The following is a 24,495-nucleotide window of genomic DNA, read 5'->3' on the forward strand; positions in this document are numbered from 1 at the left end:
AGAATGCTACCCTACTGTAAACCTGATGAGCCAGCTCAGGGAGTCTATTTTGACCTGTGTCTAATTGACAAAGGACATCTGAGAACACCTTCCAATCATGCAAGATGACTGGCTTTTCTGTGACAGGAAGCTTGTTTTATTTTGTGTCTAACAGGGACTTTCCCTTCCCTCCAAAATGTCTGAGAATATGAGGCTCACAGAGAAAGGACTGGGCTTCAATGATGCAGTACCCAAGCTGTGCCCCTTGGGTAGAAGATAGGGTGGTGCAGGGGGGATTCTATTTTAACAACAAAAGCTACACTTCAGCAGAGCTCCCACTGAGGCACAATGCTGGAGGTTAAGCTCTGAGACATATCTGCTGCTGGCTCTTCATTAACAAGATGAAACGCTGGCCCAAATAAGTGACTGGTGCTATATCTTCTACCAAGAACTTTGACCAACCTTTCCCCTGGCTCAGATCTGTGCTGGGTTATAGAGTACTGTAGTGTGTCCCTGACATTGTTTGGTACTAAAGTGTGTGACCATTCTCCCACCTTTTGTCTGTCAGGTTTATCTGTGTCCACATCTCTCACTGGTTCTTGTTCTGGTGACCCGGGCCCCTCGCCCACCCTGTCCTGCTTGCTGTCCACAAGGGGCTGTGAGGAGGAGGAGGGTGGGGTGGTGGGTGGTGCTGAGGGGGCGTGGGAGGGCGAGGCCTGGTCAGCACGGCGACGCAGTGCTTCCTGTCTGAGTGTCTCGTTCTCGGAGGCCAGTTCTTGGCGCTCCCGACGTGCGCCCATCAGCTCCTTGGTCAGGGTGTCCAGCCTCTGGCGGAGCTGCCGCACCTCGTCCCGTGCCCGGTTCCTCTCGGAGCGCACCTTGCTCCACTTCTCCCTCCAGTTGGCCGTGCAGTCCGACCACCAGCGCATGGTCTTCTCCATCTGGGCAGCTCGCGCCCTGGCCTCCTCCAGCTCCCTCAGACGTAGCTCCTCACGGCTCTCCCAGTCCCCAGACTCGCCCAGGCCAGGGGAGAGCAGCAGGGGAGGGCTGGAGCTGGGGGTGCCCCCCGTGGGGCTGGGCGTGTGGGTCAGGCTATCAGGAGAGCGGACCCTGTCCGGCCCCAGGCCCAGGCCACAGAGCAGGCCCGCCCCGGACTTAGCGGCCTCGGCCATGTGGGGGCTAGGGGTGTGGTTCATCACAGAGCCGATGATGATCCAGGAAAGAGCAGGAAACACGAGCGATGCTGTGCACTCAGGAGTGCATGGTCGCCTTTGCTCAGTTGGCTACCTGCAGATTCAAACACAAAACGGAGACTCTGGTTAGTTGGACAGTACTAGGGCTGTTGCAGTGACCATATTACCACCACATCTGCGGTCACGAGTCATGAAGACAGCCAAATTCCACATGACCGTTTAGTCACGGTAATTAGTCTTCTCCAAGCTCTGATGCTGCTGGTCATTAGTAGCCTACAAACCTTGCTAACTGCCTGGTACTCAGCAGTCTATTGTCCCTCTAATCACTCTGACATCAACGCAAATGTATTAAAAAATCTAATCAAACATTTCATGAGAGCCCATGAGGTCATGTTACGCAAAATGTCTATAGGCTATGCAATTGCGTGAGAAAACAGAGTGATGGCCACTAATAAAAAGAGGAGGATTCCACCAGCTTTCTATAGGCTAGGTCTACTATATTTATTTCTCAACTTTCCTAATATTAAGCACATTGCTTATATTTACAACAGGACTATAGCCTACCTGGTTGACATGTAAATAAACCATGGGGAAAAGCATCCTCCATTCACTATGTAAGTGCATAGATGACAAGCATTTATTCCCGCTGCCCATTTCAATACAGGTGCATGATAATGGTCCATTCTAAATCATAACAAATGTCACACATATATTATTTAGAAGATGTGAAAACAAGATTAAATCAAGAATAGTCTGATTGGTGACAATATTAGCCTATCACTTGTGAATTCTATATTATCACTTGTGAATGATGCCCAGCATAAGCATTTCTTTACTTGTTCGAATCATAGTCGCACACCTCATGTAGCCTAGCCCAACGGCCTATTTATTTTAACAAGGTTTGTATCACAACTAAAGTGGGCAAATAATACAAGCATTACATGCTTAATTGCATTTGCGGTCACTTTTGATAATGGTGTGTTCTGCTAATGGAACATTCATGCTTATATTCTACTACCATGTGCGCATTGCTGCGCTTATAATGTGTAGAAATGGCCTAATAGTTTATCAACATTTTAAGCTAAATGTTCTGATCTGTTGCATCAGCCACATTGCATAAAAAGGTTTGTATTAATTTGAGATCTATCGCATCCCACAACTGTCCCAAACTAGGATTGGAATATTTATTTATCGCACAGAATAGAATACTTCAACTTTTGTACTATGGGGGATAGTAGATTGACATAGGCTAGTGCTTTTGCTGTTCTTGAAAGGCCTACTCATCTTGTTGGCTGACGAAAAAATATCTTCAATATGCACCTCGGAATTGGATCACGAAGTGCGCAGTTGCATCCCCAATGTGTCTGTCTTAACTTGTAGCCTGTGAGAAAGACCCAATCATGTGACCGAGAGGCTTGTGTGGGAGAGACGCTACGGATTGCGCATCACACACAGGGAGAAGGGCACAACGCAGCACTGCGACCCGCAAAAGGCATGTTTTTTTTAGGGTGCATTACGGCCACAAAGGGGATGCAGCCTTGAAATTTGAGGCATTATTAAGTGTTTGTCAAATTGTGAATGAGAGACTATTGGAGTATGTACAGCCTGCACAAAAAAAACAAAGCAGGGCTCATGCCTTTCAAGATACTTTTTTTCCCAAATCATCATTAGAGTCTCATCATGCAGCCTTACAATGTATTAAACATCAAAATATATAGCCCAACGTTTGTAGAACAACTAAATGAAGCATATACTGTAGGAGTACCTAATTCTTTGTTAACCTCTCAACACAGAATGGTCGCATGTGTGCACTCCCCCAAATCATTTGAAGAAAACATTTATATTTTATTCAGCTTTGTTAAATTGTATTTTATATACTATAAAATAATATAAAATAATGCCATGGAATTATAAGCAAATCTTGTCTGCTAAATGAACTAGTGCAGCCCACATCCGTTTGGCATAGCCACATCCGAGTATGCTATTATTTTCTTCTGAAATAGACAACATTTTCTTCACCATGCTTCTTTAGACCTGTCTAAAATAAATAATGGATTTATTGTGAAGGTGTAGGCTATATTACATGGATTTATTACACTTTTTATAATGGCTTGTAGGCTATGTGTGGAAGCCAGAGGATACGAAATGTGTTTATGTTAATTAACGTGAGACCGGCAGCTATCTGCTTGGCAATCACTGGCTGACAAAATTTCGTGACATCCACAGCCCTAGACAGTACAGTACAACTTCCTTTGACAGTAGTATTTTTTACACGCTCTAGTCTACTCCTATTCTGCGACCATCAACTGCCACAGCAAAACACTCTGGTCGATAAATGAGTGACATAAAGTCCAGTGTCCCTGTGGAGTTCGGAAATATGTTCTGGGATCAGTCTAAGTAGGCGAGACACATTGGGCCATCCTCTTCATACTGTTCTGGTGCCAGTTACAGGAGGTTACAGACGAATGGTCACACGTGAGAGATTACCTAGAGCCAGTACAGCTTGAAGAAAGTTGCAAAGGTAATTTGCAAACAGCCAAGGATGAGAAACGAAGCCTCAACTAGCACCATGGCAACCCAGTAAACCCATTGACCTCACGCATGTCCAGACTCTAGACTTCGGCTTAACACCATGGCAACTTGCAGTCCCTAGACACCGACGAATCGGTTGCCAGAAAGGAAATTATGCAGAAAGGCAGAATGAAAATACTCTACAGACAGGTCATCACTAGAGTACCACACACCCAACAGTCCCCGGAAGGCAGATTTGAACAGGTCATAAGCCATGGCAAAAATGTTTACAATTACAGGAAATTAGCTGTAAAACTGCAAAATTGTCTCTCAGCCTCATTGCAAAATGTGTAGAATAGCATGAGATTAGCTATAAAACTCCACATTTTCTCTCTGCCCTATTGCAATATGTGCAGAATTGCAAGAAATTTACTATAAAACGACACATTTTTGCAGGGTCATGACCCTTGTCAACAACAGCAAGAATACATTTGCATTTGCTGACAATGAGGGACAGGTAGACTTGACAGACAGAAAAAGAAGAGGGGAGAGAGGATAGTGTAAGAGAGAGAGAGAAAGAGAGCGAGGGGGGGGGGGGGGGGGGGGTGGCTGAGTAGAGACCGTTTTAGCTGTTTTTTTGGAGGATAGAAACCGAAACTCTGATCATTAAATTTCCGATCCCCAGAGGCAGCGACAGCATGGCTTATCTATGTATGAGAATGAGGCGACTAAAGAGAATGAGAGGACTTTGGTGTAAAAAGATGTGAATTCTCAAATCAACACCCCAAACCAACTCTCTGGGGTGCAAAACATGAGATGAGCCTGGAGTCTAGTGCAGAATCCCGCTCCTGATCACCATCAGAGCCTGTATCTGACATGTTTACTGCAACTAATCACACCAGACCTGTAACACTGTGTGTGTGAGGGAGACTCATGTAATGGATCAATTGCATGGCTGAGCCATAATTATTTGCTCTGGCTTAAGGGAAGCTGTTTATATGCTGATGAGAGAGACTAAATATAAAAATACACCCACCGTAGGCTACGAGCGTGGCACACCAAACGTACAAAGATGCAAATTGTGGAATAAACATAGCAAGGATTCTGCAGTAATAGACCAACACATTAGTCCCAAACACTGAGCAGCAAACTCACCAGTTCCTGTGAGTAACACATGTATGAGGGACGCTCATTCACCATGCATTCTCTCAAAGATCTTGTCTAAAATACCATCTCTGTCTCGGACTGTTCTCTGTACTAGTGGATATCTTCAGGAATCTCAAACACAACGGAGATGATATGAAAGACGGGGAGCAATGCCATCAGAGATGTATTATGTACCTATGTAACACCTTCACTGCCTGCCGTCTCCTTGTGATCCATATTCTCCATTTCATGTTCATTAAGATTTCAGTGGGGGACGATCTATAACACCTCATTACGCCATGCCATTTTAATGTCCCCTCCATATAAACTCTCTGCCTAACCCCCCTAGTAGGCACCCACCTCTCTCACTAGCTTACTCTGTCACTCCGCACCAGGGCTCACGCTACGGCTCAGAGATGGTGGTGGGAGTCAGCTGAGGCAGTCCAGTAGAGGAAGGAGATAACCTCCCCCCTTTTCTCACCTACACTGAACACTATCCTCTGAGAGTCTTGTCTTGTGCTCTCTAAAAGGGAGGCAGCGACAGAGTCAGAGCGGGAGATGGTTTGGGCCCTGTCGCCTTTGTACGACATATCAGTCAGGGATAGCAATATACACAGAAACACACACAATGGCTCTGTCTGGACCACAAACCATTTCTGTTGTCCCCTCGCATGGAAAGGGAACACTTTTATGGAGAGAAAAAGTGAACATATGTATGTGGAAGAAGAGGAGAACAGGTGAAGAGGCTGCTACCGAAAATAAGAAGGTAAAGTGGAAAACGAGACACAACTCTTCTTCTATCAGCTAACTGTGGATGTAATCTGAACTGAATCAAGTGAAAACACATAGGAACCGGGGCTTGTAATACAAAAGGGAGACCGAGAAAGCAGAGAGGGGGAGAGTGAGGGAAAGAAAAAGGAAAACAGAGCTGATACATGGTTCTTGTTAAGTTTGTAATCTGAACCTCATCAGACGCAGACAGGAAGTTAGAACGAGAGCAGGAACGAGAGAAGAATAATAGAAAGTATGAAACAGAGGGACAGAAGAAGAGTGCAGAAACCCAAAGACGATGACTGGAAGAGATTACATTTTGGTATAGAGGAGATAAGAAGGGAAATGTTTGGTCTGTGTCTGGCTGACAGACAGCTGGACAAGACACCTGGGTGTTTTCGCTGTACATACACAGTGGTTTTCACCTAGGCCTACATGGAGAGGACAGTACTGTATGGCTTCAATGAATCAATCAAGCACTAAGTTTCTCTTCAGGATCAGGATTGCAAAGAAAATACATTTCAACCCCTGTGTAAGGAATGGTCTATTTTGTAACTGTCTACTTAGAGCGTAAAAGGAGGTTGAACAGTCTGCTAAAAAAAAAATATTCAAACAGACAGACAGGCAGACATTGCACTTAAATGTGGTTCCACAAAGGAAACATGCATACATTTCTATGGAGCGCAGTTGACTTTACCACAACAGACTCTTCTTGTCACTTCATTTCAGAGGTCAGGGGTGAAGAGTGTTTGTGTCTGTTTCTGGAATATCACAGAGTGTGTATGGGTGCTGAGATAAAGGGCTAAGCTGTTGCGTCTCTCTCCATAATGATCAAAGACCCACCTCAACAATATCAAAGCCGACTGACAGACTAACATTTGTCAACATGCCAATCAAAAGTTCAAGTTGATCTTCGGACCCATCCATGACCTAGAAGGTCAGCTGATGTTCTATGAATTATCTCATTGGTTTGCATGGACTACCTGTTGTCTCCCTCTTATGGCTCCAGGGGGTATTTGTTCACATTCACTGATCTGAGTCTTGTAGGGAAACATCAAAGAGCGGATCAAGGTATTGGACCGGGAAGTGATCCTAATACTGAGTGACTACTGCAGACAGATACAATAAGCACAAACAAAAGTCTAGTCAATGAAGTCCAAGAGAAAAAAGAGGGGCAAATCAGCGTGGCTCGACAACAGGTGAGTGAAAGAATGAGTGCAAAAGGGAGCGAGTTTCAAAAAGACTCCAGCCGGAGAAGAGATGGACAGAGACTGAAAACTAGAAAAGAAAGAACAAAGTAAAAGCTGGAGCTGAGAGTTTTTGCATTTCAATACAATCTGTTCCAAGACAGTGGTATCATGGGTCAGCGATCCCAAAATGAAATGCCTCTATAAATAACCCAATTTCTCTGGGGAACTTCCATTTGAAACTAGTTCCAGCTGGAGGATCCAAGCTCATGTCGGATACGTGGAATCCAGCCGATAGCTGCAGGATATTGAGAAATGAAACGCAGAAATAGAGAGTAGAGTAGCCTTCACTGGAAACTACCACAGAGACGTACCCCCACTCAAAGCAACAGAAACTAATATGAATAGATATGTTTAACTATAACGTGTGTTGCGATTTTAAATGCACTTCAAATCAAGTTTGATTCCATTTATACTGTAAGACAACCATGACATGTATTTGCTAATTCTATTCCATCTAGACTATGTGGGGTATAATGGTTAGGGGGGGAGAACACAGTGCTGTCACTACACACAGCCTAGTGTTGCTGTGAGAAAACAGTGTTCTGCCATCAGAAATAGAGGAGAGACAGAGTGACAGAAATGGAGAATTTAGAGGATGCAGGCAAAAAGTTTGACAACTGTATTCAAGTGAAAAAGAGAAAGGAACAATATAATTGACTGCCGCCGGTGCTACATTGCCAATGCACTTTCGTATTTTTAACAAGACACACAAACAGTATCTTTACACAAAAAGCGCAACCGCTTGAGTTGTTACAGGCTGTATCGTGCGTCCCAGTTGCCTGCACGACAGCACCTTGCGGTTTTACACCTGAAACTGCCAAAGGAAGCCAAAGAGGCTGTGCAGCCTAGGGTCTACAACCGCAGACTGAGAAAGTGTTTTTATATCTCTCTTCCATCACGGTGAAAAGGAAAGCTTCTTTTTCCTTCACCGCTTCATTCGTTCTTATCTGAAAACACACAAGACAAACATGTACCTAGTAACCCGAGTGCTTGTCTCTGCATCTTCTTACGTAGATGTGCAGAAAGCCACAGGGCCAGATCTGAGATGGCAGTGGTGCTTTCACTTTCTCTACGTGCTTTGAGATGTTGTGTTATTGGTGCTACTGTAGGTAAGACAAGACTATCTGGGGCAAACACTTCAGCATAGGAGGAAACAGTTTACTTCCCTACAGCACATCAAGTGACTTGAAAAGTACCAAGCAATAGCCTCACCAAATATATGCAGGAGTGATGAAGTGAGAGCTTTCTGGTTCATTTTAATCTAGCTCCTGTTATTCAACAGAGAGAATCATTGTACCGTGACTTTGGGCTCACTAACGTTAAATCCAACACCATCAGGAAAATGGGTCATGATTTGGTCATCTTGCTACCATGATATTAAATCTTCAACAGACGGCAACCGCAGAGGGAAGCGTTTTGCAAAACGTAAGTACTAGACACTTAAAACCATATGAACAGTTTCTGATTAATATTTTTTCAGTGATGCTTGTCCAAATACTACACACAAAGTGTCATAGCTCATTAAAATCTCTTAGCCTGTAGCGCCTAACTGCTTTGGCAAGCAACAAAAATCTCCCAATTCTAGACTCCAGTAAAACAACAACAATCCAGGGATTTTAGGGCTTCTTGTTTCCTGTTGAGGTCCTGGATAATGGAGAGGGGGGGACAGGAATCAGGATCGGAGTATCACACAGCTGGCATAGCAGTCTCCATCTTCTACCTATCAATGATCCGAACAACCTGCCCTGGTTGCGACTGTGCTCTTAATAGGGTCCCCACCCAGCAGGATGAGGGGGGACAATGAGAGGGCCAGGGGACAGCTGACCAGCAGAGAAAGTGGAGTCTGCATCTCAGTCAGGCAGGATCCAATGGTAACAGCCAGGGTAAGAGAGGGACCTTCTGCACTGCAGAGACTGACTGGTACTACTGCACATAACAGAAAATTAAAGCTTGCTTTCACTGAGGACATAAAGGTCAACACTAATGTGTGACATTTTATTAGTCCTCACAGGGTCAATTGCTATATCTAGGGTAGAGGCCGACCGATTAATCGGAATGGCCGATTAATTAGGACCGATTTCAATTTTTTATAACAATCGTTAATCTGCATTTTTGGACACCTATCATGGCCGATTACATTGCACTCTACGAGGAGACTGCGTGGCAGGCTGACTACCTGTTATGCGAGTGCAGCAAGGAGCCAAGGTAAGGTGCTAGCTAGCATTAAACGTATCTTATAAAAACAATCAATCTTAACATAATCACTAGTTAACTACACATGGTTGATCAAATCAAATTTATTTATATAGCCCTTCGTACATCAGCTGATATCTCAAAGTGCTGTACAGAAACCCAGCCTAAAACCCCAAACAGCAAGCAATGCAGGTGTAGAAGCATGGTTGATGATATTACTAGTTTATCTAGCTTGTCCTGCGACGCATATAATCGATGTGGTGGCTGTGAATTTATCATTGAATCATAGCCTACCTCGCCAAATGGGTGATTTAACAAGCGCATTCGCGAAAAAAGCGCTGTCGTTGCACCAATGTGTACCTAACCATAAACATCAATGCCTTTCTTAAAATCAATACACAAGTATATATTTTTAAACCTGCATATTTAGTTAATATTGCTTGCTAACATGAATTTCTTTTAACTAGGGAAATTGTGTCACTTCTCTTGCGTTCTGTGCAACAGAGTCAGGGTATATGCAGCAGTTTGGGCCGCCTGGCTCGTTGCGAACTGTGTGAAGACTTTTTCTTCTTAACAAAGACAGCCAACTTCGCCAAATGGGGGATGATTTAACAAAAGTGCATTTGCATAAAAAGCACAATCGTTGCACGAATGTACCTAACCATAAACATCAATGCCTTTCTTAAAATCAATACACAGAAGTATATATTTTTAAACATGCATATTTAGTTAAAATAAATCCAGGTTAGCAGGCAATATTAAACTAGGGAAATTGTGTCACTTCTCTTGCGTTCATCGCACACAAAGTCAAGGTATATGCAACAGTTTGGGCCGCCTGGCTCGTTGCGAACTAATTTGCCAGAATTTTACGTAATTATGACATAACATTGAAGGTTGTGCAATGTAACAGGAATATTTAGACTTATGGATGCCACCTGTTAGATAAAATACGGAACGGTTCCGTATTTCACTGAAATAATTACATTTTGTTTTCGAAATGATAGTTTCCAGATTAGACCATATTAATGACCTAAGGCTCATATTTCTGTGTGTTATTATATTAGAATTAAGTCTATGATTTGATAGAGCAGTCTGATTGAGTGGTGGTAGGCAGCAGCAGGCTCGTAAGCATTCATTCAAACAGCACTTTACTGCGTTTGCCAGCAGCTCTTTGCAATGCTTCAAGTATTGAGCTGTGTATGACTTGAAGCCTATCAACTCCCGAGATTAGGCTGGCAATACTAAAGTACCTATTAGAACATCCAATAGTCAAAGGTAAATGAAATACAAACGGTATAGAGAGAAATAGTCCTATAATAACTGCAACCTAAAACTTCTTGCCTGGTAATATTGAAGACTTATGTTGTCATGCCCTGACCTTAGAGCTCTTTTTAATTCTCTATTTGTTTAGGTTAGGTTGTGACTAGAGTCGGCAATCTATGTTTTTGGCCTGGTATGGTTCCCAATCAGAGGCAGCTGTCTATCGTTGTCTCTGATTCGGGATCATATTTAGGCAGCCTTTTCCCACCTGTTGTTTGTGGGATCTTGTTTTTGTGTAGCTGCCTGTGAGCAGCCCAGAACATCACATTTCGTTTTTGGTGCGTTTCATATTTTTTTAAACATGTGGAACTCTAAGTACGCTGCGCCTTGGTCCATTCACTCCAATGATCGTGACACATGTTAAAAGGAACCACCAGCTTTCATATGTTCTCATGTTCTGAACAAGGAACTTAAACGTTAGCTTTTTTACATGGCACATATTGCACTTTTACTTTCTTCTCCAACACTTTGTTTTTGCATTATTTAAACCAAATTGAACATGTTTCATTATTTATTTGAAACTAAATTGATTTTATTGATGTATTATATTAAGTTAAAATAAGTGTTAATTGTTAATTCAGTATTGTTGTAATTGTCATTATAACAAATATATATATAGAAATCGGCCGATCAATCTTTTTTTGGACCTCCAATAATTGGTAAAAAATCATAATCGGTTGACCTTGTTCAGAGTGTGTATTGAAGGTGAAGTCAGGTGCAGGAGAGCAGAGTGTAGTGAACAGGCGCACTTTTTATTCTGGTCAAAATGACAGCACAAAGTAACATAAAATGTGCCCAAAACACGGAACATAGACAAAAAGTAATGCACGTAACAATATCCACAATATCAAAATACACGTAACACAAACAATCCTACACAAAGACATGATGGGGAAGAAAGGAATAAATACATATGAATTGATTGGGGAATGAAAACCAGGTGTGCAGGGAACAAGACAAAACAAATGGATTACATTAAAAATGGAGCGGCGATGGCTAGAAAGCCGGTGACGTCGACCGCCGAACGCCGCCCGAACAAGGAGAGGAGCCGATATCGGCGGAAGTCGTAACAGACCTCTAATCTAGGGGGTTTAGGGTTAAGGTTCGAATTAGTGTTATGGTTAGAACTAGTTTCAGGGTTAGGAGCTAGGGTTAGTTTTAGGGTTAGGGTTGAGGTTAGGTTTTGGGGTTAAGGTTAGGGTTAGTTTGTGGTTAGGGAAAATAGGACTGAATAGGACTGTAGTTATACAAGACTGTGTGTGTGTGCGTGTGTGTGCATGTGTGTGCGTGTGTGTGGAGGATGCCGGTGACTGCGGGGGAAAGTAACTGAATAGAAGCTGACAGAGGTATGAGGATGACTGAAGAATCTGGCTGTTTTAATCCTTTTAGCTGGCGTCAGGGCACAAGAGGGACACAACACAGAGGGGATGTTTCCACACTAATCATCCATCAAATAAAGAACCATGACTTTCAAGGGCCCAAGGGGACATACATGTATACCACTGTTCAAAAGTTTGTGGTCACTTAGAAATATCCTTGTTTGTGAAAGAAAAGCACATTTTTTTGTCCATTTAAATAACATCAAATTCATCAGAAATACACTGTAGACATTGTTAATGTTGTAAATGACTAGTAGCTGGAAACTGCAGATTTTTGATGGAATATCTACATAGGCATACAAAGGCCCCTTACCAGCAACCATCACTCCTGTGTTCCAATGGTATGTTGTGTTAGCTAATCCATGTTTATAATTTTAAAAGGCTAATTGATCATTAGAAAGCCCTTTTGCAATTATGTTAGCACAGCTGAAAACTGTTGTCCTGATTAAAGAAGCAATAAAACTGCCCTTCTTTAGACTAGTTGAGTATCAGGAGCATCAGCATTTGTGGGCTCGATTACAGGCTCAAAATAGCCAGAAACAAATAACTTTCTTCTGAAACTCGTCAGTTTATTCTTGTTCTGAGAAATAAAGGCTATTACATGTGAGAAATTGCCAAGAAACTGAAGATCTTGTACAACGCTGTGTACTGGTTCTAACCAGAATAGAAAGAGGAGTGGCAGGCCCCGGTGCACAACTGAGCAAGAGGACAAGTACATTAGAGTGTCTAGTTTGAGAAACAGACAAGTCCTCAACTGGCAGCTTCATTAAACAGTACCCGCAAAACACCAGTCTCAACGCCAACAGCGAAGAGGCGACTCCGGGATGCTGGCCTTCCAGGCAAAGTTGCAAAGAAAAAGCCATATCTCAGACTGGCAAAAAAACACAGACACTGGACAGAGGTACTCTTCCTAGAAGGCCAGCATCCCGGAGTCGCCTCTTTACTGTTGACGTTGAGACTGGTGTTTCTTGTCAATTTCTCACTTTCTTACTTGTCAGCCAAAGGTAAACAAAGAGAGAGAACCTTAATCTGCAGGAAAATGGCTGTGTCTTGGAAGTTTCACTAGGGTGCAATAGAAGGTGATGCGCAGTGCCCCCCTGCAGGCAGTCTGAATACATGAATAACTAAGCAGCAGCAGCCAGCTAATGACCACAGCACCTGGCCACAGGGCTCTTCTCTTCCGCCTACAGGGATAACATCACATTGTCTCTGTTGCTAACAATAACCAAGGATCTGAGGGTGAGAAGCTAGCTGCCTTCAGGCTACATTGATCTTGCAGTGTTGTCATCCATCCAGCACGTCTGGCAAAGTCTGAGCAGTAATTAATGAAGAGAAGCAGAGCTGTCTTTAACTCAATATACAGTATGTTAACCGTAATCTCTCCCATCCCTTTCAATCATTCACTTGCACATGCATTTCTCTCCTCCCTATAACCAGGGCTGTCTTCCTGAAGGGCAGAGTTATTCTGAGCTCGAGTTTGTGGTCAGCTGGTCATTTCCCTGTCTTGAATCTTCCTCACTACATTTTATCATCCTGTCACTGTACAGGACATAGCGCCTGTGGACACCTGGCATCGCCGCTTTAACAGAGTTACTGCAGCTATCCAACAGTCACATCTGGCACCGTTACAAGGACACACACTGGAATGCAATGTGATGGGTCATTGCAAAATTCCCATTCTGATCCCTATGTGCTTGATTAAATGGCTTCTATGGATTGTATGACGACACATGGATCATTGTTAATTTGCTATATTAAATATGCTGTGCAGTATGAATCATTGGTACTGCATAACGGGACACATGTGATGGATAATACAGTGGGGCAAAAAAGTATTTAGTCAGCCACCAATTGTGCAAGTTCTCCCACTTAAAAAGATGAGAGAGGCCTGTAATTTTCATCATAGGTACACTTCAACTATGACAGACAAAATGAGAAAAAAAATCCAGAAAATCACATTGTAGGATTTTTTATGAATTTATTTGCAAATTATGGTGGAAAATAAGTATTTGGTCAATAACAAAAGTTTATCTCAATACTTTGTTATATACCCTTTGTTGGCAATGACAGAGGTTAAACGTTTTCTATAAGTCTTCACAAGGCTTTCACACACTGTTGCTGTTATTTTGGCCCATTCCCCCATGCAGATCTCCTCTAGAGCAGTGATGTTTTGGGGCTATTGCTGGGCAACACGGACTTTCAACTCCCTCCAAAGATGTTCTATGGGGTTGAGATCTGGAGACTGGCTAGGCCACTCCAGGACCTTGAAATGCTTCTTACAAAGCCACTCCTTCGTTTGGGATCATTGTCATGCTGAAAGACCAAGCCACGTTTCATCTTCAATGCCCTTGCTGATGGAAGGAGGTTTTCACTCAAAATCTCACGATACATGGCCCCATTCATTTTCCTTTACACGGATCAGTCGTCCTGGTCCCTTTGCAGAAAAACAGATGTTTCCACCCCCATGCTTCACAGTAGGTATGGTGTTCTTTGGATGCAACTCAGCATTCTTTGTCCACGACGAGTTGAGTTTTTACCAAAAAGTTATATTTTGGTTTCATCTGACATTCTCCCAATCTTCTTCTGGATCATCCAAATGCTCTCGAGCAAACTTCAGACGGGCCTGGACATGTACTGGCTTAAGCAGGGGGACACGTCTGGCACTGCAGGATTTGAGTCCCTGGCGGCGTAGTGTGTTACTGATGGTAGGCTTTGTTACTTTGGTCCCAGCTCTCTGCAGGTCATTCACTAGGTCCCCCCGTGTGGTTCTGGGATTTTTGCTCACCGTTCTTGTGATCATTTTGACCCCACGGGGTGAGATCTTGCGTGGAGCCCTAGATCGAGGAAGATTATCAGTGGTCTTGTATGTCTTCCATTTCCTAATAATTGCTCCCACAATTTCTTCAAACCAAGCTGCTTACCTATTGCAGATTTAGTCTTCCCAGCCTGGTGCAGGTCTACAATTTTGTTTCTGGTGTCCTTTGACAGCTTTTTGGTCTTGGCCATAGTGGAGTTTGGAGTGTGACTGTTTGAGGTTGTGGACAGGTGTCTTTTATACTGATAACAAGTTCAAACAGGTGCCATTAATACAGATAACGAGTGGAAAACAGAGGAGCCTCTTAAAGAAGAAGTTACAGGTCTGTGAGAGCCAGAAATCTTGCTTGTTTGTAGGTGACCAAATACTTATTTTCCACCATAATTTGCAAATAAATTCATAAAAAATCCTACAATGTGATTTTCTGGATTTTTTTTTCTAATTTTGTCTGTCATAGTTGAAGTGTACCTATGATGAAAATTACAGGCCTCTCTCATCTTTTTAAGTGGGAGAACTTGCACAATTGGTGGCTGACTAAATACTTTTTTGCCCCACTGTATATGACGTGAATAACGATGTGAATTGTATTGCCTTAACTCCCCCCAGCTATGTAATGGAATTTTGCAAAGACACAAAGACAGAGAACCGGAGACAATTAGAATTGTCAGTATTCACATTCACAGACCGTGAAGCCCAGCACGCCGAGACTTGTGAAGGAAAATGGACAGCTTCCGTGTCTGGATAGACCATGTGGTTACTGAGATCCGAGGGATGGAAAAGCGGCAGCCTTGATAAGGAATAGGGAAAGATGTGGTGAGCGAGAGACATTTCGTTCGGACAACGACGGAGGGAGCAGAGCAGACCATGTGAGGCAGTAGCTGAGGGAGAGGCGGCGAAGACCGCGAGGGAGGAGGCCTTTGACAGGGCAGCCGACTCAGCCGTAGATGGGGGGAGTGTAACAGGCCTTTGACAGGGCAGCCGACTCAGCCGTAGATGGGGGGAGTGTAACAGGCCTTTGACAGGGCAGCCGACTCAGCCGTAGATGGGGGGAGTGTAACAGGCCTTTGACAGGGCAGCCAATGGGAGAGTAGAGGCCACTATTGATGGGGTTTCCCCTCTGGATATAAAAACATACAGGTTATTTTAAGCCCAGAGTCAGCCTGCCCTACCGCCATCCACCCCGCAGGCATAGACACACCCATTTGATTTATTACCGGCCCCACTACCCAGAGAGGAGAGAGGCAGATGAGAGATGGGAGGGTATAGGTGAAAGGAGAGTAGGGGAATGAATAGATGTCACGGCTGTGTAAGTATGAGTGTCTACCATGGAATAATGTGTGAATGAGTGTGTGACTCATCGTGTGAGCGCTTGTGGTAACTTGTGTGTTGGGTTGGAGTGCAGAGACAAAGTTCTCTTCCTTTCACCACCTGTTCTGACACTATGGGCTCTTATGAAAATCCTTTTGTGTGTACAAAATGTGGGTGTAAGGCGTATGTTTGCGTGTGTGTAGTTGAATGACCCGACACTTTCTCTCTTTTGCGGAAACTAAATGAAGCTTGTTTGGCATCCCAATAAACACGCTGTAAAAGTTTTCCACCAAAGGGCCACGGCTCTGTGGCTCTTTTGTTCTGAGGGAAGTTTGGGAAGCAGCAGAGGGGAAATAGCCACAACCATGTGACCCATGAAGGAGATGCAGAAGTTATGGAGCAAAACAGACAGGGTTGGCTTAGATTATTGAAAACATGTTAACTACATTTCGTCTCCAATGTTTATTGAAAACATGAATAAAGTTGCACAATGAGCACTTCTTGTCTCTCAAATACATTGTTACAGTTGTTTGTTAGCTAGCTAGTGGATTTTTGCCATATTAGCATAGACGTGACATCAGTCAAACTACCTCATAACAAGACATGGTATCAAGAACAAGATAAAACTAGCTGAAATGAGACACCAACCATTCCCCACGTGGCAGTTTCTTGTCATTGTTGCTAGCTATCTGACCATCCAGAATCACAACACACTGCCTTCTGCCCCATTGAAGCGTGTGCATCGTTTTCAAGACGTTCTCAGCTAATATTTGCATCCCTGTTTGTTCTCATAATGTCTGAGCAAGAACAGACATGCTTGACAGAAGACCCAGTTCTATATGTAGCAGTCAACCGCTGCCCATCTACACTGCAAGGTAAGGCATGCTGGAGGGAGAACTCCAATCTGAGGTAAACCCACACACCCTTCACTCGCAAACACACACTCTTAGAAAAAAAGGTGCTCTCTAGAACCTAAACGGGTTATTCAGCTGTCCCCATTGGAGAACCCTTTTTGGTCCCACGTAGAACCATTTTGGGTTCCATGTAAAAACCCTTTCCACAGAGGAACCCGAAAGAGTTCTAAATGGAACCAAAAAGGTTTCTACTTGGAACAAAAAAAGGTTTCTCCTATGGGCATAACCGAAGAACCCTTTTCGGACCCTGTTTCCTAAGAGTGTAAAGACAAGGAGAGAGATGAGAATGAGAGAGTGAAGCACTGCTAGATCTGCAGGAATGGTCCTTTTACAGGAATCGATGCTGTGGCAAAGCCAGAACAAGCAGCAGCCACTCTTCAAACTGTCTGTTCTATGATCCTCTTCCTTCCTGTCTCTATAGCTGAGATTCCTGAGATTTGATGTCCTCGTGCAACAGATGGCTCGAAACAAAAATGTTTCTACATCCACTATTAACAGGTCTCTCTGTCCAACAGGTGCTCTTCCTCACACTCTTCCTGATTCTTCTCTTCCCCACACTCTCTTTTCTATTCTTGCTGTTTTTGCTGTCTTTACTCTCTCCAACTCTTTCTTCTCCTGCCCTCTCCCACTGTACAATATCCCCATCCGGGTCTCTCCCACTCTCTCTTTCTCCGTCTCTCTCTCTTCCTCTCTCCCTCCGTCCCCGACCGTAGGACCATAAATCATCACCAGTCTTTGACAGGGACATGTCCTCTGACCCAGAGAGCCGGGCTGAGCTGTGGCTCCCACCGCCCCCAAAATCACTCAAGTACAACCCACACCAATATCAACACCAAAGCTATCAGAATGACAAACACATGTTAGAATACATTAGAAAGAATGTCAAAATACTGTATCTTGCCTCTTTGATTCCCACCCACTCTCTTCCCACTTCTCTTTAACTGTGTACATACTGCCCCCCACCCCACCCTTTTTGCTTTCAGTCAGTCGTCGTGGCTGCTGAGTGTTGTAGCCGTGTGACGACTCCCAGTCCAGCCAACAGCCTCTTTATCACTGCAAACTGGGCCATAAACATTTCCGCCCCATAAACACACGTTACAATCCTTCCACAAAGTGGGGGGTTCTTATCTATTAGAGACTAATACAAGTTAAGTGGCTGGTTTTGAGTCCAGGCTAAGTTTTTTTTAAATACCATAACTGGAGGACATTTATATCAGGTCTGGAATAGTGAGAGGGGTTTTATTTTAAAAGCAGGGGTTTGTGGGAATGTGGTCAGAGTGGATTTAATCAGAAGAGTTTCAGAGGATTCCCTCACTTCCACAGAGTTGGAGTATACATTTTTAAAACTGTGCTGGAGCAAGCATAGCTCTGTGATTTTGGTTTGACCACAACCCTTTCTCTGAGACCCTATATAGGGCTGGGCCGGTAAACAGTTCCCTTGACCGCATGAGTAAGAGGCGAGGGAATGTGTGTCTTGCTGTGACCATACACTCTGGTTTTGGGACTCTGGTTGATCTGGGAGCCCTTCATTAGCAGTTTGCTTAGCCAGAGCACCTGGTCTATAGCACTATAAACCAACAGACATTTGTGTAAAAAAAAATATTTTGAAACTGACCATTCAGAAGCAAACATGTGGGAGGAGAGAGACCTATTTAGCTAACTATGGGTCCAATTTAAAGCTTTGAAACCAAGCCAGCGTGAGATGTTCCAAACTTCAAACGGTCTGAGAAAAGAAATGCTCAACTCATACGAAGTAGAGCACATCAGAAAAAAAGATTTGTAACTCGAGACCTGCACTCAATATATTTTCCTCAAACAAAACTCACCAGAATTAGGACTTCCCCCTTATGACTCGTCAAAGGAATGTCCATTGAGGATGTTCAACTGCCTGTGCAGCGGAAGCGAAACGGTGGGATGGGTTTTGCTGATTCATAACTCGTTACATTTCAGTTATCATCCTCAGAAGGAAGGGAACCTCACAGCTGTGATAAAGACCAGGCAGGGGTTAGAGGTCAGCAGTGAGTTATAACAGGACAGCCTGCTCTGCCTGCCAGGCAGCAAGGAACAGCAAACATGGGTAGGCTCAGAGGCTCTCCAACTCCAACTACCAAAGTCGAAGGGCTCAATTCAATCAGATCTATTTAAGCCAACATCCGTATCCCGGTTGTTCTGACGGTGTTGGAAGTCGAACTGTGTTAGAGCTGTCAAATCCACAAGTGACTCCTGGCGGCAGGGTAGCCTAGTAGTTAGAGTGTTGGACTAGTAACCGAAAGGTTGCAAGTTCAAATCCCTGAGCTGACAAGGTACAAATCTGTCATTCTGCCCCTGAACAGGCAGTTAACCCACTGTTCCTAGGCTGTCATTGAAAATAAGAATTTGTTCTTAAATGACTTGCCTAGTTAAATAAAGGTAAAATACCTAAAGAAGACATTGCCATTGACTACACAGTGAGACATCAACAGAAATCCCATGCAGCCTTGTTTACGAGTTGGAACACTGGAATGTGAGATGCAATCCACGCCTCCATTATGATGATAAAACTCCTCATTATTTTGTTTAATGATTTTTCAATTTGAGCGTCATTATTTCTATATAGCCTACCCTTTCTCTTTCTGTATTTCTAACGTAGGGGTTCCCAAACTTTTTTGGCCCACTACCCCATTTTGATATCTGAAAATTCTCACGAGCCCAACCATGTGAAAAAAAATATGTAATTAACAGCCAATGGTAACTTCTTTATTTGGGGCTATGGCAGTCATTTGAAAAACATTCTAACACAGTATTTCTGATTGGCTTCTCAACTCACCATTACATATTTTTCATGCGGGGCTATGACAGTCAATTGCAAATTAGACAGACATAATTTATGTATCTTCTCTCACCACCACTAATGAAATGGGTGTGCTCAATGCATATCACGTCGGAGCTTCTCAAAGTCAGGGGGCGTGGTTGACACTGCGCATCTCATCTCTGCTGTCAAATCAAACTTGGATCGATATTTGGTTTTAATGCAGACGAGAGCACTGAATACATCTTCACACAGATGCACTACATTACTAAAAGCATGTGGACAGCAACTCGTCAAACATCTCATTCCAAAACCATTGGCAATAATACGGAGTTGGTCCACCCTTTGCTGCTATAACAACCTCCACTCTTCTGGAAAGGCTTTCCACTAGATGTTGTAACATTGCTGTGGGGACTTGCTTCCATTCAGTCACAAGAGCATTAGTGAGGTCAGGCACTGATGTAGGGTGATTAGGCCTGGCTCGCAGTCTGTGTTCCAATTCATCCCAAAGGTGTTCAATGGTGTTGAGGTCGGGGCTCTGTGCAGGCCAATCAAGTTCTTCCACACCGATCTTGACAAACCATTTCTGTAGTGACCTCGTTTTGTGCACAGGGGGCATTGTCATGCTGAAACAGGAAAGGGCCTTCTCCAAACTGTGTCCACAAAGTTGGAAGCACAGAATCGTCTAGAAAGTCATTTATGCTGTAGCATTAAGATTTCCCCTCACTGGAACTAACTAAGGGGCCTAGCCCGAACCATGAAAAACAGCCCCAGACCATTATTCCTCCTCGCCGATGCTTGGCATTGCGCATGATGATCTTAGGCCATGGAAACCAATTCCTTGAAGCTCCCGACGAACAGTTATTGTGATGACAATGCTTCCAGAGGCAGTTTGGAACTCGGTAGTGAGTATTGCAACTGAGGACAGACGATTTTTACGATTTTTACGCGATATGCGCTTCAGCACTCGGCAGTCCCGTTCTGTGAGATTGTGTGTCCTACCACTTTGCGGCTAAGTCGTTGTTGCTCTTCACAATAACAGCACTAACAGTTAACCGGTGCAGCTCTAGCAGGGCAGAAATTTGACGAACTGACTTGTTGGAAAGGTTGCTTCCTATGACGGTGCCACGTTGAAAGTCACTGAGCTCTTCAGTAAGGCCATTCTACTGTCAATGTTTGTCTATGGAGATTGCATGGCTGTGTGCTCGAATTATACACCTGTCAGCAATGGATGTGGCTGAAATAGCCAAATCCACTCATTTGAAAGGGTGTCCACATACGTTGCATATATAGTGTATGAGCTGGCTAAGGGTACCATGAGGTTTATGGTGCTTCAAGACCACTTGGAAAAATATGAGGTCAAATCATAACATCAGTGATCTTCAGGTTGGAAAGTCGGAGCTCTAGAAAGAGACCTGAGTTCCCGAGTTGGAATTCTGAGCTGAATCACTGTTTAATTTAAATCCCAGTTGTCTTGAATGCACTGAAATCTGAAGTCTGAGATTTCCAAGTTTCCAGCTTCTAATTCCCAGTTGTTGTGAACACGGCATTAATGCTCCAGAGGGAGACGACAGCAGGCCTATCCAATCACCATGGGAATGATTCAAGTGTCAAGTGCCGCCTTTTCCAATGATCTACGGGCACCCTCTAGTTGAATTCTATCTTTTAGATTTGAATAATCTTCATTTCGATTTTTAAGGTTAACCACATTTCAATGATTTTGAGACACAAAGACAATATTATAATATATATATATATATATTTTGGTAAATATGTTTTTTCAGAATATTGGAAATTCACTCGTGACCCCATTTTCATATCAGGTGACCCCACATGGGTCCCCTAGTTTGGGAACCGCTATTGTAACTTCGAGGGGGGCTTCGTGACAATGATGCAAGAGCAGCGGCTCACCAATTTGACTGCTCCAATGCAGTTCCACTTCTGACACCGCCAAAACATCTGCTATGCGGGTGTCTACTATCGCCGGTTAACACTTGATCTGATTGATCTGCAACATCGAGAGCATCCTGACCGGTTGCATCACTGCCTGGTACGGCAATTGCTCGGCCTCTGACCCTAAGGCACTTCAGAGGGTAGTGCGTATGGCCTAATACATCACTGGGTCAAAGCTGCCTGCCATCCAGGACCTCTACACCAGGCGGTGTCAGAGGAAAAAATTGTCAAAGACCCCAGCCACCCCAGTCATAGACTGTTCTCTCTACTACTGCATGGCAAGCGGTACCGGAGCGCCAAGTCTTGGATAAAAGGGCTTCTCAACAGTTTTTACCCCCAAGCCAAAACACTTCTGAACAGGTAACAAGTGGTTACCCAGACTATTTGCATTGTCCCCCCCCCCAACCAACCCCTCTTTTATGCTGCTGCTACTCTCTGTTCATAATATATGCATACTCAGTTGCATCTCTAGGGGCGCTATTTCATTTTTGGATAAAAAACGTTCCCGTTTTAAGCGCGATATTTTGTCACGAAAAGATGCTCGACTATGCCCCAGAACTCATTCTACAGGCGAAACCAAGATGAAACGTCAAACAGGAAATGAGCAGAATTTATGAAGCTCTGTTTTCTAATGTCTCCTTATATGGCTGTGAATGCGACAGGAATAAGCTTAGACCTTCTGCCGTTTCCCCAAGATGTCGGCAGCATTGTGACGTATTTGTAGGCATATCATTGGAAGATTGACCATAAGAGACTACATTTTCCAAGTGTCCGCCTGGTGTCCTGCGTCGAAACTGGTGCGCAAAGCCAGGTGCAAGTATTTTTCCATTTGATTGAGAGGAGAAACCATGCTTCCACGAACGATATATCATCGAAGAGATATGTGAAAAACACCTTGAGGATTGATTCTAAACAACGTTTGTCATGTTTTCAGTTGATATTATGGAGTTAATTTGGAAAAAAGTTTTGAGGACTGAATTTTCGGGGTTTTTTTGGTAGCCAAATGTGATGTACAAAACGGAGCTATTTCTAATACACAAAGAATCTTTTTGGAAAAACTGAGCATTTGCTATCTAACTGAGAGTCTCCTCATTGAAAACATCCAAAGTTCTTCAAAGGTAAATGATTTTATTTGAAGGCTTTTATGTTTTTGTTGAAATGTTGCGTGCTGGATGCTAACGCTAATGCTAACGCTAAATGCTACGCTAGCTAGCTACTTTTACACAAATGATTGTTTTCCTATGGTTGAGAAGCATATTTTGAAAATCTGAGATGACAGTGTTGTTTACAAAAGGCTAAGCTTGAGAGATGGCATATTTATTTCATTTCATTTGCGATTTTCATGAATAGTTAACGTTGCGTTATGGTAATGAGCTTGAGTCTGTATTCACGATCCCGGATCCGGGATGGGGAGATCAGAAAGGTTTTAACCATACCTACATGTACATACTACCTCAATAAGCCTGACTAACCGGTGTCTGTATTTAGCCTTGCTACTCTTATTTTCAAATATATTTTTACTGTTGTTTAATTTCTTTACTTACCCACACACACACACACACACACACACACACACACACACCTTTTTTTCCCCGCACTATTGGTTAGAGCCTGTAAGTAAGCATTTCACTGTAAGGTCTACACCTGTTGTATTCGGCGCACATGACAAATACATTTTGATTTGATTTGAATCTAGGCTAAAGACATCATAGACTAGCTAGCCATTCCCTATTTAAAGTGCTAGCTGTGGTGTTGCCATGGCAATCAATGAACAATGGGTGACAGACATAGCAATTGAGAATCTGTCATTTACAGCCAGACACAGAAATTGGTTAGTACACTCTGAGCCCTGGTCTAATACGTCCATCGCCAATGGAAACCCTAGTCACACAGAGTAAAAAACTGTCAGTCTTCTTTACCTCAAAATAACATTTCTGAAGCTTGTTTCTATGGTTACACATCTATAACTCAATGTGTGTCTCGTCATCTATGGCATGGGGCCTAACTCATCTGGACCCACACAGTTCATTCTAGTTCCCCTCTGTCTGACACTGCACAACAATAGGAAGAGTCGTGTTCCATGTGGACCTACACTCTTAGGAAAAATCTAGAACCTAAAAGGGTTCTTCGGCTGTCCCCATAGGAGAACCCTTTGAAGAACCCTTTTTGGTTCCAGGTAGAACCCTTTCCACAGATAGTTCTACATGGAACCCAAAAGGGTTCTGTTCTACCTGGAACCAAAAAGGGTTATCCGATGGGGAAAGTCTTGAACCCTTTTGGAACCTTTTTTACTAAAGAGTGTAGGTGTCGTGGCTGCAGTGGGATCTGGGTTTACCATGTATAATACACTGCATTCCTGAACCATGACTCATTAACATCCTGTCCTCATGCACAGAAACTTAGACCCACACATATGCCTTTAAAAATACATCTCATGCATCACACACACACACACACCTGACACCTACGCACATGCACGCACACACACACAAGTGCGCACATAAATCACACCCTATTACTGCAGACGATGACATGAGATTTGGTCACCAATGTTGACATTCTAACCCCATCGCTAAACTGTTGGGGTGGGAAGTGTGAAATGTTCATTTCACATTTTCCCTCAAACCTCAGCCCCCACAAAGATGCTCTAGTCACACCACATTCAGGGACAAGATCAGAGAGAAGATGACTTGAAGGAGAGGAAATGGACACTGGACAGCCATACAAAATGAATAAAAGCAGAATCACAAAGCTCCATGAAATTCCAAAGCACAAACATTACTGGATGGAGGTCATTTGGAAGACTTTTTAAACAAACACAAACGAACACTCATCCCACATGCAAACACATGAACCCACAAATAAACAAATACCAAAGAATGACTCACAGACCGAGGTCGCAGGTCTGTAAGTACTAACAGAAGTCCCTATGACAGTCGCCCACATTAAAAGTCTCATTGATGTGATCAAAGAGC

The 24,495-nt window shown here is 43.5% G+C and overlaps 1 protein-coding gene across 1 annotated transcript in view; it reads right to left on the reverse strand.

Annotated features, from left to right (window-relative positions):
* LOC139384699 (coiled-coil domain-containing protein 102A-like) overlaps nt 1–24,495 on the reverse strand; it is a 70,439-nt gene that overhangs the window by 34,925 nt on the left and 11,019 nt on the right. Inside the window, exon 2 of the mRNA XM_071129529.1 lies at nt 534–1,266. Within this exon, the coding sequence (XP_070985630.1) occupies nt 534–1,175 (642 nt within the window). The 5' untranslated portion in view covers nt 1,176–1,266. The remainder of the gene's footprint in view (nt 1–533; nt 1,267–24,495) is intronic.

Source organism: Oncorhynchus clarkii, chromosome 26 (assembly GCF_045791955.1).
Source record: "Oncorhynchus clarkii lewisi isolate Uvic-CL-2024 chromosome 26, UVic_Ocla_1.0, whole genome shotgun sequence".
In the NCBI taxonomy this organism is placed as follows: Eukaryota; Metazoa; Chordata; class Actinopteri; order Salmoniformes; family Salmonidae; genus Oncorhynchus; species Oncorhynchus clarkii.